We start from the raw sequence: 13,505 nt of genomic DNA on the forward strand, positions 1-13,505 counted from the left end.
TTATACATTAGCGTATATCTTCTAAATGTAGGCTACATTTTGTTATAGTGACCCAACAACCAGACATATGCTTACTTGGCCAATAAAGATTTGGATTCTGATGTTGCATTTAACACGGACCGCACACACTCACACACTCACCAAAGCAGGAAAATGCATTCTAACTAAAAATGCTCTCAAATGCACCCACTTGCTGCATTGTGTGATTCAAATAGACACACAAACGTCTCCCGAGATGATGTGTTACATAAGCTGTCAAGAAGTGTCTACCTCAGAAGCAGGGGGCCTCCTTACAGTTCAGCACCCCCTAAAAAGGTCACATCACGAGGCATGTTGGGGTTAAAAGACATGACCTTAGGGGCCACAAGCGCCGCTTGGCATACACCAGATTGAGAGGCTTGCAAATGGGTATGAAATTCCCAGATCTAAGTGTTTACTTACTGGGACACTCCTGCACAACAGATGGCACAGCACCAAGTGGGGTCGCCCCCTTTAAGCTCTCGGGAGGGCGCGCCCAGAGCAGCCTCTGGTCTTTGTCAGGTTGATGCTGCCACCAAGTGTTCAAAACATGTATTACACATTGTCACTGCTGATATTGATGTACCAGTGGTTATCTAAAATCAAAATAAATTAAACTACGCTATTTGATTCAAAGGTATTGCATACTAGAGTTGTTGTTTTGTTTTTTTCATTTGCAATCTTAAATATTTTAACAGTCGAGGTTTACTTCTGGTTGGTTACATTTAATAGATTTGTGTTTAATATTTTTCCTAAACAAATGCAATAAAAAATAGACAAGTCAATCAACTCTCCTTTATTAGCAGTTTTATTACTGATACATGAACATACCATTCCAGTACACACACTTTTGTGTTTCACATGGAGTTTTGAAAATTTGCATAACTGTACATAAGAGAATATCAGTGTACAATACTACTTCAAACTGAATGTAAACAATAAATAGATTTAAAAAAAAAAAAAGTTTTTGTCACTCACAAGTATTTCAGCAGTTGGTGCAGCAAGACCTTTCAGTCAATCTGGATTTAGTGAGGAGCAGGTTGTAGAACTCCCTTTGTGTTTATTAGTCTTTGTGTAATAGAGGAATTGGTCTCTTAACACCAAGAAAAAAACACAACGGAATCATCCACCATTTTTTTTAAACGATAATTGATCGAGAAATTGAACTGAAAATGCTGGATTAGTAAACAGATGAAAGCCCAGAGAATAAGATAAGGCAAGCAAGCTCGCACTGTGCTCTATTTACAGTCCTCTATTTACATTGCCAGTAGCAAAGGCGGACTTTGTCTCCCCCTACTGCTTCCAACTAGTTTCACACTTTCGGCATCATGCTTAAAATCCCATTAGGAGGAGCCGCCAAAGAAAACGAAACGCAACAGGGTGGTGGGACACCTGTGGAGCGAGAAATACCACAGCCTCGTTCCGACACTTCCTCCGGATAGAGTACAAAACGGGGACGAGGAAAAAATAAACTGCCATAAAAGAGACAAACAAAATGACAGAATTGCAGTCAGAGATGAGCAATGCAACTGACGCGGCTGGAGACAAGCATCCACACTCGCATTCACATCTATGGGCAATTTAGAATCTTCAAGTAACCCAACACGCACCTTTTCAGAATGCGGGAGGAAGACGTAAACGACACGCACGCACGAGGAGAAGCGCGCAAACGCCACACAGGGAATCATCGTGCTGCCATGATCAGGAATTTCTCCAAGTCGAAACATTGAAAAGTTACAATAATCACATGAAAAACGAGCCGAGCAGACAAAATGATCATAACTTATTCCGAGCAAGCAAATTCAACAACAAAAAAAGGCTGCAACTACAGTGAAGCACACAAATAGTTGTTGAAGGCGGCGTGGACCTAAGCTTTGCCGAGCCAGACTCACTTAGAGCAGAACATCTCTTGGTTGGGTGAGCCACAGATTAGGTCCAAAGTTAAAAACAACTCAGTAGGAATCCAATTTTTTCGATTTGTGCCTAATGCATGTCACGTCACATACTGACCGGGTTACCTTCTCAGCTAATACAAACATGAATGGAAATTTTAATTAAAATGTTATAAGAACCATCAGGAAAGCTCACTACACAGTGAGACAAATTAAGAGAACCACGAGTACCCAAAAAAAAACTATCAAAAGCTAAAATTAAATGAAGACAGCATTTGGTGCTTCATGTTGTGTGTGTGTGTGTGTGTTCATGTGGAGACCACACGTAGGAGGGGATGCTGTCAGGCTGTGGTTATAGAGCGTATATGCTCGCCGACATGGACAGAAGCCCTCACGGAGGTGTCTCTGCACTGGGTGTGGTCTTTTTCTTTGGTGCCTTCTTCACCGTCTTGCTTTGTGTCTTCCCGAGGGAAGAGCGGGATCGGAACGAAGAGAACAAAGGAAAAGAGAGCCAACAACAATTGGTGAAGTTGCAGGACAAATGTACAGACATATAAATACACACATTGTGTAGACACTGAACCAAGAGTACCAAGTGTTATTTTTTCACTTGACAAAATAAAGTGAACGCACACACTGCCGGTATTTGACTCAAAATGACATTTGAGACTAGAACCGCCCTCAAATGCAGTGGCAGGCTTCAGCGGGGATTTACTCAACACCGGCAATATGTCTCAATTATAGAAAACACTAAAACAGCATGCAACTGTGCTACATACATCATCTGGTCTAGCTTGGAATCAATACTTATTTAACAGCCATTTTCACTGAAGCAACCCCCTTCGCTCCCGGCTGTTTTACCGGATTTTTACTCACTTTGCCAGGCCCACAGAATATTGTGTTCTATTGCTATATAAACATGGAACCTACCAAAAGAAAGATTAGAAGAGTCTCTTCTTTCAACAGGAAAAAAAAAGTATATTTCTGTCTGTTTCAGTTTTGCAGCAATTAGCATTAGAATATAGCCAAGTTTCATCATTATTATTATTCACAAATCTGTGTAAAACACTGGGGGAAAGAGTTTTTTGCAACATGGCCCTGGTTGATCTCTTGCACTCTGCTGCCACCTGCTGGCCGTTTTAGTAAATAACTACCATTGCTTCAAGCATTCTCTTCAGTTCAGAGGCTGCATCAAAGCCTTCTGTATGCTCTAGCATTAAGGAAAAAAATATTTTAAAAAATGTATAAATTCATCTTTGGGAGCATGGTAATATTTAAAATAGAACGGATTCATACGTTTTGGGAAGTAAATGAGTTAACGTCACAAAAAAAAGAAGAAAAAAAAGAATTGAATAGGATAAATCACAAACCAGAAGACGTGCTATGCTAGTCGAAGTTGGTTGGATCAAGTTTTTCCCTGACCAACCAGTCAGAAGCTGGAAAATTGCTGATCTCATCCAGCGCCAGCATTCTGACCCTGTGAGGACAAATTTTAAATCCGACCACAGTCATTCCTGGACTATAAGACGCAACTTTTTTCACTTGCATTCGACCCCGCGGCCAATACAAAGGTGCGGCTTATCCATCAGATCACAAGGGGGCGCACTATAAAGGAAGCGCAAGAGCGAAACAAACCAAGTGAGCCCAAATACAGTAGGAAAGACAGAATGAGAGCGAGACCATTTGCGCCCTCATTATAGAAAAAACAGGAGGGGGAACCCGTTGCGGCTTACAGTCGGGTGTGGCTTATATGTGCAACAAACTCGAGTATTCCCCAAATTTAGCATGGGCGGCTTATAGTCAGGTGCACCTTGGGAGTCCAGAAATTACTGTACCTAAAGAAATGGCCCCATCGCTAAAAATGATATATACCAGCACTACTTATTCTGAAGGCAGATTAAATTGATCAGGCAACCAATAGAGGCTAAGATCTGATTGGACAAAAAAAAAAAAAACATGTCACATCTAAATACATTGCTGGAAGCTACACAACCGAGAGAAATGCTACAAAATGAAGGTAACAGGTTGTTTGGAATAAATTAATGCTATTTTATACAACCAATGTTAAAATATAGCTCAGTGCATCTGATGGTGATTAAGCCAACAGAGAAGGCCTTACCACCATCGCTCAAATGAGGTTCATGAAGATTTTGGGTGAGGTTCAACATGAATCACCTTTTCATTACAGTTTTAGAATGAAACGTTTGTTTTTACTACTTTGGTGCCCGTGACTAACTTCTTTTGTCACTCGCGTGACAGGCAATCTGAGTGTGTACCTCCGTCTTTGCAGCAGGTTTCTTGGCTGTCTTGGCGGCGGTGGTGGTCCGCTTGGGGGCCTTTTCTCCCCCATCTTCATCAGAATGCTCAGTTCTTGCATCTGACTGGTCTGAGCTGTGTTGGGATGATATCTCATCTGCGAGGGCCGTTGAAGCCATAGAGCGAGCTGTGGATGGGGATGGAAAAAATGTAAACCATTTTTAAATCCCAATGCAACATCAACTGCTTGTAGTTTTTTGCTAGTTTTAAAGCTGTGTGGTGAATTGGTGATTTTATAATACACAAAAACAAAATGAAACAACACTCCAAAACAAGACTTTCAGGCTCCTAAGGTAATGAGGTGTTCCTAGTTGGCACAAATATTGTTTAATTGACAATAATTAAAATAATTTAAATGTTATCTGTAGGCTTGGCAAAGTTACATTTAAGACTTAAGAACCTTCTTAAGGCAATTTAGCACCTTATTGTAACAAAATGTGCCCACACCAAAAAAGATTTTGTACTAAATAAAAGCTTCTGTTGGTGTACTGTAAGTATTCAAGAAAGCGAATATTCTTTATAGTGACTAGCTGCATGTTTATTTATGGTTCAACATTTTCAAATTTGACCACCAGTATTGCTTTGGCGCCCTCTAGTGGCGTCAAGGAAGTATGTTGGCATGCGTTGATGTGTTATGTTTAAAGTATTGCTTTGGCCCCCTCTAGTGGTACCTTGGTGTCAATGAAAAATGTTGTCATGTGTTGAGGTGTTTTGTTTTAACACATTAGTAGTGCTTTGCGGCCATTTTGTGGCATTTAAAGAAAGTGCAAACTTTTTTAGGTGCCAAGCATTGCCACTTACTTCTACTCCAACCCCACATGAATGGCAAATGTTCACTGTCGACCCAATCATTACTACAGTACTAGTATGTCACAGTTTATTAAACATTTTAACCCTCTTCCTAAAACTTCCACTTATGTATTTTTTTAACAATTGGTAGCAGAATTGCTCTTTGCAGGTCTTTTTTTTCTGCATTCAGCCACAGCTTGTGAGTTCAACACAGAGACAAAAAGACACCGTGAATTCTCTTTATCGCCGTTTTACAGCTTTTAAAAATAATACATAATAATAAATTGACACCAAGCCAAGGTAGCCCGCAGCTCAGAGAAATAATGTTTTGGTTGAGCGTTCGAGAACCAGCTCAATGAGAATTATACAGGTGCAAATATTTGAAAATGTGGGCTTACTCTGTCGTCCAGTGGTGCTCTTGGCTCGGGGCAGCGTGCTCGCCCCTGAGCTCATGTCATCCACTGAGTCTCGTCTCGTGCGGCCATCTGAAGAGTGTAGAGACAGCTCATCCTCCGCGTTGATGAGTGTCAGGTCCTGCATGCTAAAACTGCGCAGCTTGTCTGACAGCACACCCTGTCCCTGCACACCAATCGAAAACGTGCAAGACACGTCACGTGACGTGACAAAAACACATTGTTTCATGATATCTTAAATTAAATAAGGATCCAGATATATAGATGCATACCAGACCAAAAAGTATTTGCCACCTTCATGATTTCAAATGACCTTTTTGCATATTTAACACACTTTTGTTTTAGATCTTTGAGCCAAATTTAAATTTTGAAAGACACTGGACATTAATGGCATCCATGGTAATGAACCTGACTCCACCAAAAAAAATATTATTTTGGAGTGGTCAAGTCAAAGTTTGGACTTTATTCCAATTAGATGCTTTGATATGACAGTTCATATGATTGAATTAATTTTACAAAGAGGAGTGGGCCAACAATTCCTCAGCAGTGCATTATCGAGATCATTTTGTCAGTGTAATCATTTCATTATTTTTTTTTTTCTATTTTTGGCTCCACTTACAAATTTGTATTTGGCTATTCTTCATCATACTTGAAGAGTGAACCCCGGATGTATTTATTTCCTTTTTTATTGTTGTTCTTTACTTATGTTGAGAGAAAAAAAACATCACCTTGTATATGTGTGTACATATGTGTGTGTGTGTGTGTGTGTGTATATATATATATATATATATATATATATATATATATATATATATATATATATATATATATATTTATTTTAATACATTTCAAAATGGAAATACATCTTATCTCAGTTTGTAATTTTGTTGTTTTAAAAAGAAAATGGTATTTAGCTTTGATTACAATACTGTATTATCAAATGTGTCCTAACAGACTTTGTTTGCAAAAAACCTGTGCCTAAACATTATGTATCCATGACTCACAAACTGTAATGTGAAACTGGGCATCGCAAAGTCCATTAAACATTTTTCATTTCATTAGGTGAACAGTATGGGATTTTTTTTTTTAAATAGGTTTTAGGTGAACTAATGAATGCACACACACTCGCACATACACCTAATCACCCACATAAAAAAAATAAAATTAAAAAAAAGGAGAGCAATGATGATGACATGTCAAATCGGTAAAATTACCTTAAAATCCCTGTTACCTCCTAGTAGGCTACTACACGTGCCAAATATGGGCACGCTTAAACTGCCATGTTTACACATTGCCCTGTAGCAAACACTAAGAAAAACAAGCGCAATGTGAAAAGGTCTCTAAAATGCACACAGCAGCGCCCCCTCACCTTGGTGGCTGCAGTGACTGCAGCATTGGCAGCCAAGTTGAGACCCCTCTTTCCAAACCTCATCATGGTCTCATAACTCCTGTCTTTGGCCTGTGCAATGTAATCATCTATCTCCTGCAGCAGAAGGAACAAAAAGGACAAATCAATAAACGTAAAAATATCTTGTCAAATGAGGAGACCATCAAAGGGATGTCCTTACCTTCTCCTTGTTCGACAAGGTTGGGTGAACAAACTTGCGATAGAGAACACTGGAGCCCTTGGTGTATGGTGACAAGAGCCAGATCACAAAGGCGATCTTCAACTCAAAGTAAAAAGGAAACCTGTGCAAGTAAACCCAAGAAAGCAAAATGAGGGTTGAAGCTTCAGTCACTGTGATCTCTTTTTTTAACCCTGGAGAACCCACGGGGTCAAATTTGGCCCCTATAAATTCTGCTACTCAAATAACAAAGACCTTTTTTTTTTTTTTACAAATTTAACTTTAAAAGTCCAGAGTGCCACTTCTGACCCCTGCATGGGGCCATCTAGTGGATGAATATTGCACTTACATGAGCCAGAGTGGTGGTGACAAGATGGCTGGCAACATGCTGTTTTGTTGAGCTGGAAATCAATCCAAACAAAACCATCTTCTCAGCAAACCATCAGATGGTAAAATTGTGTTTTTTTTTTGGTTAATCTATTTCATATCATGTTGCAGAATGCCTAGGAGTATGTTTTTTTTTTTTTTTGATAAATTAGTAACTCTGAGCTAGTTAAAAAAAAAAAGGGTTAAAATTTAAAAAACATATATTTTGGTGTTAACTTATAGCAGTCATTTAATGTATAATTCATAATTTTCCAAAGAAGAAAAGGGTTCTTGGGTTCTCCAGGGTTAAGTTATTATTTTTTATTTTTTTTATAAAGGATAGTGACGGTGAGCGTTAAAAATATCCAGCATGTGCAGAACTGGAAGCACATGAACACATCAATTGATATTATATAAGCACTTATTTATTCGAATGATGATCTGACCGATCATGTGCAGCTACGAAACTCACCATGATAGGAACAAGTCTGTGGCCGTCTCTGCCGTGGAGAACAAGGCAAATACTATCCAGTACATCATCCACTTCACCTGAATGCATGGAAACACAAACAGGGAAAATATGATAGCACCTGAATGCTCACAGCATTTAATGAATCACGTTCCAAGGCACGTGGCATTTAACAAGATGTGCTCATGCTAAATGCAACATATGTGAGTCACGCCAAAGCGCATCAGTATGCATGGTTTCATCTCCCACAGACACAAAAGAAATGTAGGGCATCGCTGCACAAGATGGGACCACTTAGGCGCAAAATTGGCTTCAAGCAATATCGACACATCAATCGAGTCTATACACCCCCCCCAAAAAAAATTAATGTTGAATCCAGTGACACCAAACTGGAGCAAACAGAAATCAAAACAGTTCTAAAAATGGTGTCCTACACACACACCGCTCCTTCTGTTGCCGTCTGCTCAAGTAGTGACAGAGAGGAGGGGGGGTGTTGCTATGGTAACCACTCAGGAAGGAGGAGATTATTCTTCAGTGCGAATGCAGGCGCTAGGGCCAGCGTGATGAAGCTCCTGCCCCCCCCCTCACGGACCTCCTTGCTCTCACCCTTTGCAGTGATGAGGTAAGCAGGGAGGAACCCCGTTTGTTTCAGCGCTGAGTTGTGTTGCTTTTTTAACTGCTGACAATAGACTTTTAAAATGTGCAGTTATAGATAGACTGGACATAGGAAGTGAACACAGCCAGGTTAAAATGAACTGATTATTGTAAGAAATCAAGAAATACAAAATGGGATACGGGAAATAAAATAAAAAACATTAAATTAAAGGCACCCAAAAAAATTTAAAGAAACATTTGTTTGAGGGAAATGTGACAAAAAAAACAACCCATACAATAAAGTTTTTTTTAAGCTGCTTTCATGTTAATTAATGCTTTGTAGTAAAATCTGGATGATTTATTTTTTTAACATGGGTGTGTTCACGTTGTTTTCTTTCACATTACAGTATATACTTTTGCCCAGACGTTGCACGCCTGATGAGATTAAATACAAGAACAGTCTTCAGCTTGAGGGTCGAAATACAAAAACATCTGTTAGTGTGATGCAACTACTGCCCCAAAAATGAACAACTGTTAAATCTTGCACCTCTCTAACAGTGTCCAAGGGCTTACTATTTTAGCAATTTATTAAACTTCCTGCATTCGACTGAGAACTCGTTTCTACTCGATTAATGGTGGTGTACATTAAAACTGATGTCTGTGGATGTCTTGTTTTACTTCAAATGTAACATTGTGGACATTTCACTACACTTCAGACAAAGTAAAGTTGAAACATGAGCCTCTGGGTTGTCAATGGCTCATGTAATTTAATGCATTTAATATTACTTAAATGTCAATGGTTAGCAGGCCTTGCACCAACTGTGGGAAAAATCAAATCTGCCCTGCCAACACAAGCAAGTAAGAACTCATCAGGAGAGGTAAACACAGTTGACAGCGACCTGGGGCTAAACATCCTAAAACTGGAACAGCATACAGGGGTCAAAAATGATGCACTTGGATTTTTGTAACCAGCGGTGATACTCACATATTCCTTCACATTCTTCGTTTTGACAGCCTTGTATGACGCGTACGCTGGGTAGAGCGTCCCGAAGGCGAGGCTAAGGAAAAAAAAAAAGAAAAAGAAAAAGACTGGGTTAGAGGAGATAAAATAAGAACAACTTTTGGTGTTGACTATGAAACCTAAACAAATGACTTCCTGCTTTTTCTATACTATCAGTACATTTGTGCTGATACGATGGGCAGCGGTTTGTCAAAGCACACAAACCTGATACACGGAGTCAGGAAGTGAGATAAGAAGTCTGCCATGGGTGGGTCGGTTTTAAAAGGACAGAAGCAGTGAGATGGCAGCGGAGGAGGACCAGTGAGAAGTTTTCTCATAATTATATTATGTCCCTTTACACTGTCTCACTAATTAGGCTTTTGCAACGCAAAACAAGGTACAGCTGCATTTCCAGTACCTGGTAGGTGAAGGTTAAAAGGACGCTGGGCGGATACAGTATGGGTGACGTAAATAATTGCTGGTCGCCTATTGGTTGAATAGATTCATAAAATCCATGTCATGTAATTTTTGATGGCACATTGTTCGAAATGACAAAAACAAAAAAACACATGCTAATGTTATTGTGCCCTGCTGCTATTTTTTAGCCCCGTATGGCACATACTATTATTATACGTCTGTACTCTACGAAAGCCACAGGCTGGAAGTGCCTGCAGACAGAACACAAGGCCGGCTGACAGGGGCACTCCTGTGGTGGGTTTGAAAAGTGGAACAGGCCAAATAATGATACAGAAGAAGCACCTATAACATCTGATAAAAATAAAGTTGTACTAAAGGAGACAATATAAGCAGTCCTACTTAAGCTAGCTGGCTTGCATCAAACCTGTTCTGTGTAATATTTCAGGCAACAAACTGCTACGGCACATGGAACCTAAATAATTAAAGACAAGGCTTTGGATTGTATAGAAATTAAACAAAGATTACGCGAAAATTGCACCCTCATTCGTTTCTATGGTGATCTGTCAGAAAAAAAACATTGTCCGGTCCATGGCGCAAGAAAAGCTTGGGAACCACTGCTCTACTGTACCGATGCTTTTTATTCGAAGATTCGTGCATTCTTCCCTGATAACATAGAAGTGAAATCATTTTCATTGCAATAATATGTTCTATATTTTCTTTGTGGAATATGAATTAAGCAGCAAAATCCACCCATTTTAAATCAATGTCAGGGAGCAGCCATTTTGTTGCGGACTGAAAATGACATATCATATCATCATCATCTAACACATTTATCACAGTTGCTTAGGGCTCTGGTAACGACCAATCACGGCTGACCTGTTTTCTGAGTTTGGCCATATTGTTGGTCCCTGGTGAATGTCTATCACCAGTTGTGGAGTTGCGATAAATGATGAGACGAGGACGTGAAGGCAAGAACTAGAGACTGTCAGGAAGGCTCTCCCTCGGGTCTCATCTGACTGAATGGATTGAAACCACAGACTCTATAGTTTTCCCAGAAGTTGGAAAAGTCTTCCATCGTTACATCCAGTGATTCCTGATCATTTTTGCACACACTGTATATGCATATGTACAACACACATTCTCTTGCATCTCAGCCGTGGGCATTCACAGTGCATTTATTGTTTGTGTTTGAAATTGGCCTTTCATCCCAGTAGGCCTACTTGTAAAAGTGCATTAGTCACGTGCATGGCACAAGGCCACCTAAAAGGAACTTGAATACAGCAGATGCCCCACCTCTCCATCATTACCATGTGTTCTTTCCCCCTCAAGTGCAGTAATGTGGAAAAGCCAGATGGATGCCGTCAGAAGAACCATTTGCAAACTCTGCTTATGCAATCAGAGGAAGATAATTATAGGCAAACGAAAAAGCAGATATGCAGACACCTTGCGAGTTTAGAGGATTAACCTGCCACATTATCTGGCTATGCTGTTCGGAGTAATGCAGCAGTAGTAATAGCTGCTGACTTTAGTCCAGTCATTCCCTGTCATAGCGGCCTACGCTTGGATCACCCTGTAACGTCCTGTCATTCATTCATCACAATGTTGTGTTTAAAATCAGCTGTCACTGATTACTGCCTTGTCATCATATTTAAACAACTATATGGTGGTGAGAGTTTTATTTGGACAAAATTCACCCTTCATAAGTTTACAATGCAGCGGGTCATGCCTTATAAAACAGTTTCAGTTAGAATAAAGCGCGAATAACTGCTGCCCATAATGTTGTCAGGTGGTAACGGTACTGGCTAGCTGTTAGCTACCAGCGTCTGCTAGCTTGCAACGCGTCATGTTAATTAATTACTCGGGTGACATAAGCGACGTCGTTGTAGTCGATTCCAACCAAATGGCCGGTTCAAGTGTTTATTTCTGTGTGGGAGTAGAGCATACTTAACAGTTGTCAAGGGAGACAGCCTCGTCATTTAGCGGGGCGCGACGTGCAGCGTCAGTTGGATAGCTGATGAATGGAGCCGCCGCTGGGCTTGGCTAACACGGGACCATCACAACAAAAACACAAAAACAGCAAAACTACTCACACAACCATCCTCGAAATCATCCACGACACCATCTTGCTGGACCTCCGCTCGCTTGCCTTCTCCGCCTTGAGGTTCAAACGGTGACTAGCTAGTGGGCTAAGGGCGCCCCCATAACCGCTCGTGGACGCGGCTTGTGGTGAAGAAGCTTGAGGGAGGAAATCGGTCGACCGTCAGGTGCGGGGAGGCAGCGGCCGAGGATGTGCTGCTGCAGTCTACTCTGTGGCTGGCAGTGGCTTCACTGGAAGCTGCTTTGCGTCGCCGTGGAGCTGCTGCAAGTGTCTGTGTTTTGCTTCTTAAAGAGGCAGCAGTGCCAATCTGAAATGGACTCAACTTTTTTTGCTACCCCTCCCATTCAGTCACACAAACACAACAGGCCAACGCTTCCATATGGAGTGCAAATGCAAAATTTCCTTTTGGAGTCCTCTGTTTCTATTACAGTTGAGATGCTCTTAATTGAATATTGTAAAGAAATAGTTCGTGCATCATAATTAATTCATTACGACTCCTGATGTGTGTGCGAATTAGCCAGGGGGCGGTATAATACAGTCATCGAAACAAAATGGAAGAAGACTTTCACAACTACTTCATTTGGAATCTGAAATAGTATTAGTGCCCCCCACCCACCCACACACACACACACACACACACACACACACAAAGAATAAAGAAAACATCCCTGTGACTACTGTTACGGCCTATGGTCATCTAAATTTGTTGAGCCACTTTTAAAACGTTGACTTGGAATTCCTTAAACATGTTAAACTCAATCAATTAAAATGTCTATTGAAATTTTAATGTACGAGGGGAATTTTTGGTATAAGGACTTCTAATACCGATAGAAGCTTCCTTTTATTGTTTGTTTTTTGTTCAACGTAGTCTTCCAGCACTGTCATACTTTTCCCATGTGTGCACAAGCTTCCGTATTCCCTCAGCGTAAAAATCTTTGGACTGATGTCTCAGCCAGTCGCTCACAACACTTTTGACTTCGTCACTTTCAAACTTCTTTAAACAATTTAGCCCACTTGTAGACATCTTTTTCCGGCTGAAACATGTGGCACCATACACAGTTGACATTCTCCTATGAATTGGTTTGCACCCTTCAGCAACCAAAAACGTGATAACTGACCGCTGTTTAATACTGGAGCATGCTTCTTGGTCGGCCATCTTTGTTAATCGCCAATTTTTTCTTTAATCTGCAAAATAAATTAAATTAATGTGAAAAATACGTAAAACATATATACGTATATATATATATATATATATATATATATATATATATATAACGTGATATCTTCATAAATCAGACACATCAGAAAATGGAAGAAACTATTTACTTCTAAAATTGAATTTTCTTTATTCACCAGTGTTTTGAAGAGAAATTGTATTATTTTAGTAATAGTTTATTTGTATCTTTCCATATTTAGCTCTAAGGTATAAACCAATGTATTAGTCATACAGGGACCTGTTTTTGACACCCTGCCTTCCTCTCTCTGCCCACCTCCACATTTTTTTTAAATAGCCTTGTGAGCCGTGGCAAATGGCATTTTTATTGTGTCGTGAGCCGCTGGAAAATGGA

General features: G+C 40.1%; 1 protein-coding gene across 1 annotated transcript; it reads right to left on the reverse strand.

Moving 5' to 3' along the window:
* Positions 1 to 799: 799 nt before the first annotated feature.
* Positions 800 to 12,237, reverse strand: reep2 (receptor accessory protein 2). Its single transcript, XM_077578701.1, has 8 exons — positions 11,930 to 12,237; positions 9,408 to 9,480; positions 7,832 to 7,908; positions 6,997 to 7,117; positions 6,798 to 6,911; positions 5,414 to 5,594; positions 4,187 to 4,353; positions 800 to 2,370 (listed from the first exon to the last, which is right to left on the reverse strand). Exons 1-8 carry the CDS (start codon positions 11,959 to 11,961, stop codon positions 2,302 to 2,304), a joined length of 834 nt encoding a protein of 277 aa, XP_077434827.1. The 5' UTR covers positions 11,962 to 12,237; the 3' UTR covers positions 800 to 2,301.
* Between the last annotated feature and the right edge of the window lie 1,268 nt (positions 12,238 to 13,505).

This window comes from Vanacampus margaritifer, chromosome 10, assembly GCF_051991255.1.
Source record: "Vanacampus margaritifer isolate UIUO_Vmar chromosome 10, RoL_Vmar_1.0, whole genome shotgun sequence".
Lineage (NCBI taxonomy): Eukaryota > Metazoa > Chordata > Actinopteri > Syngnathiformes > Syngnathidae > Vanacampus > Vanacampus margaritifer.

Bases quoted from the DNA above. Each gene is read 5' to 3' on its own strand.
- reep2 (XM_077578701.1), bottom strand. From the start codon at position 11,961: ATGGTGTCGTGGATGATTTCGAGGATGGTTGT. The intron at 7,909-9,407 runs GTGAGTATCACC...CCATGCATTCAG, and splicing joins CGAAGAATGTGAAGGAATAT to GTGAAGTGGATGATGTACTG. The intron at 4,354-5,413 runs GTAAGCCCACAT...CCCCATCCACAG, and splicing joins GAGCACCACTGGACGACAGA to CTCGCTCTATGGCTTCAACG.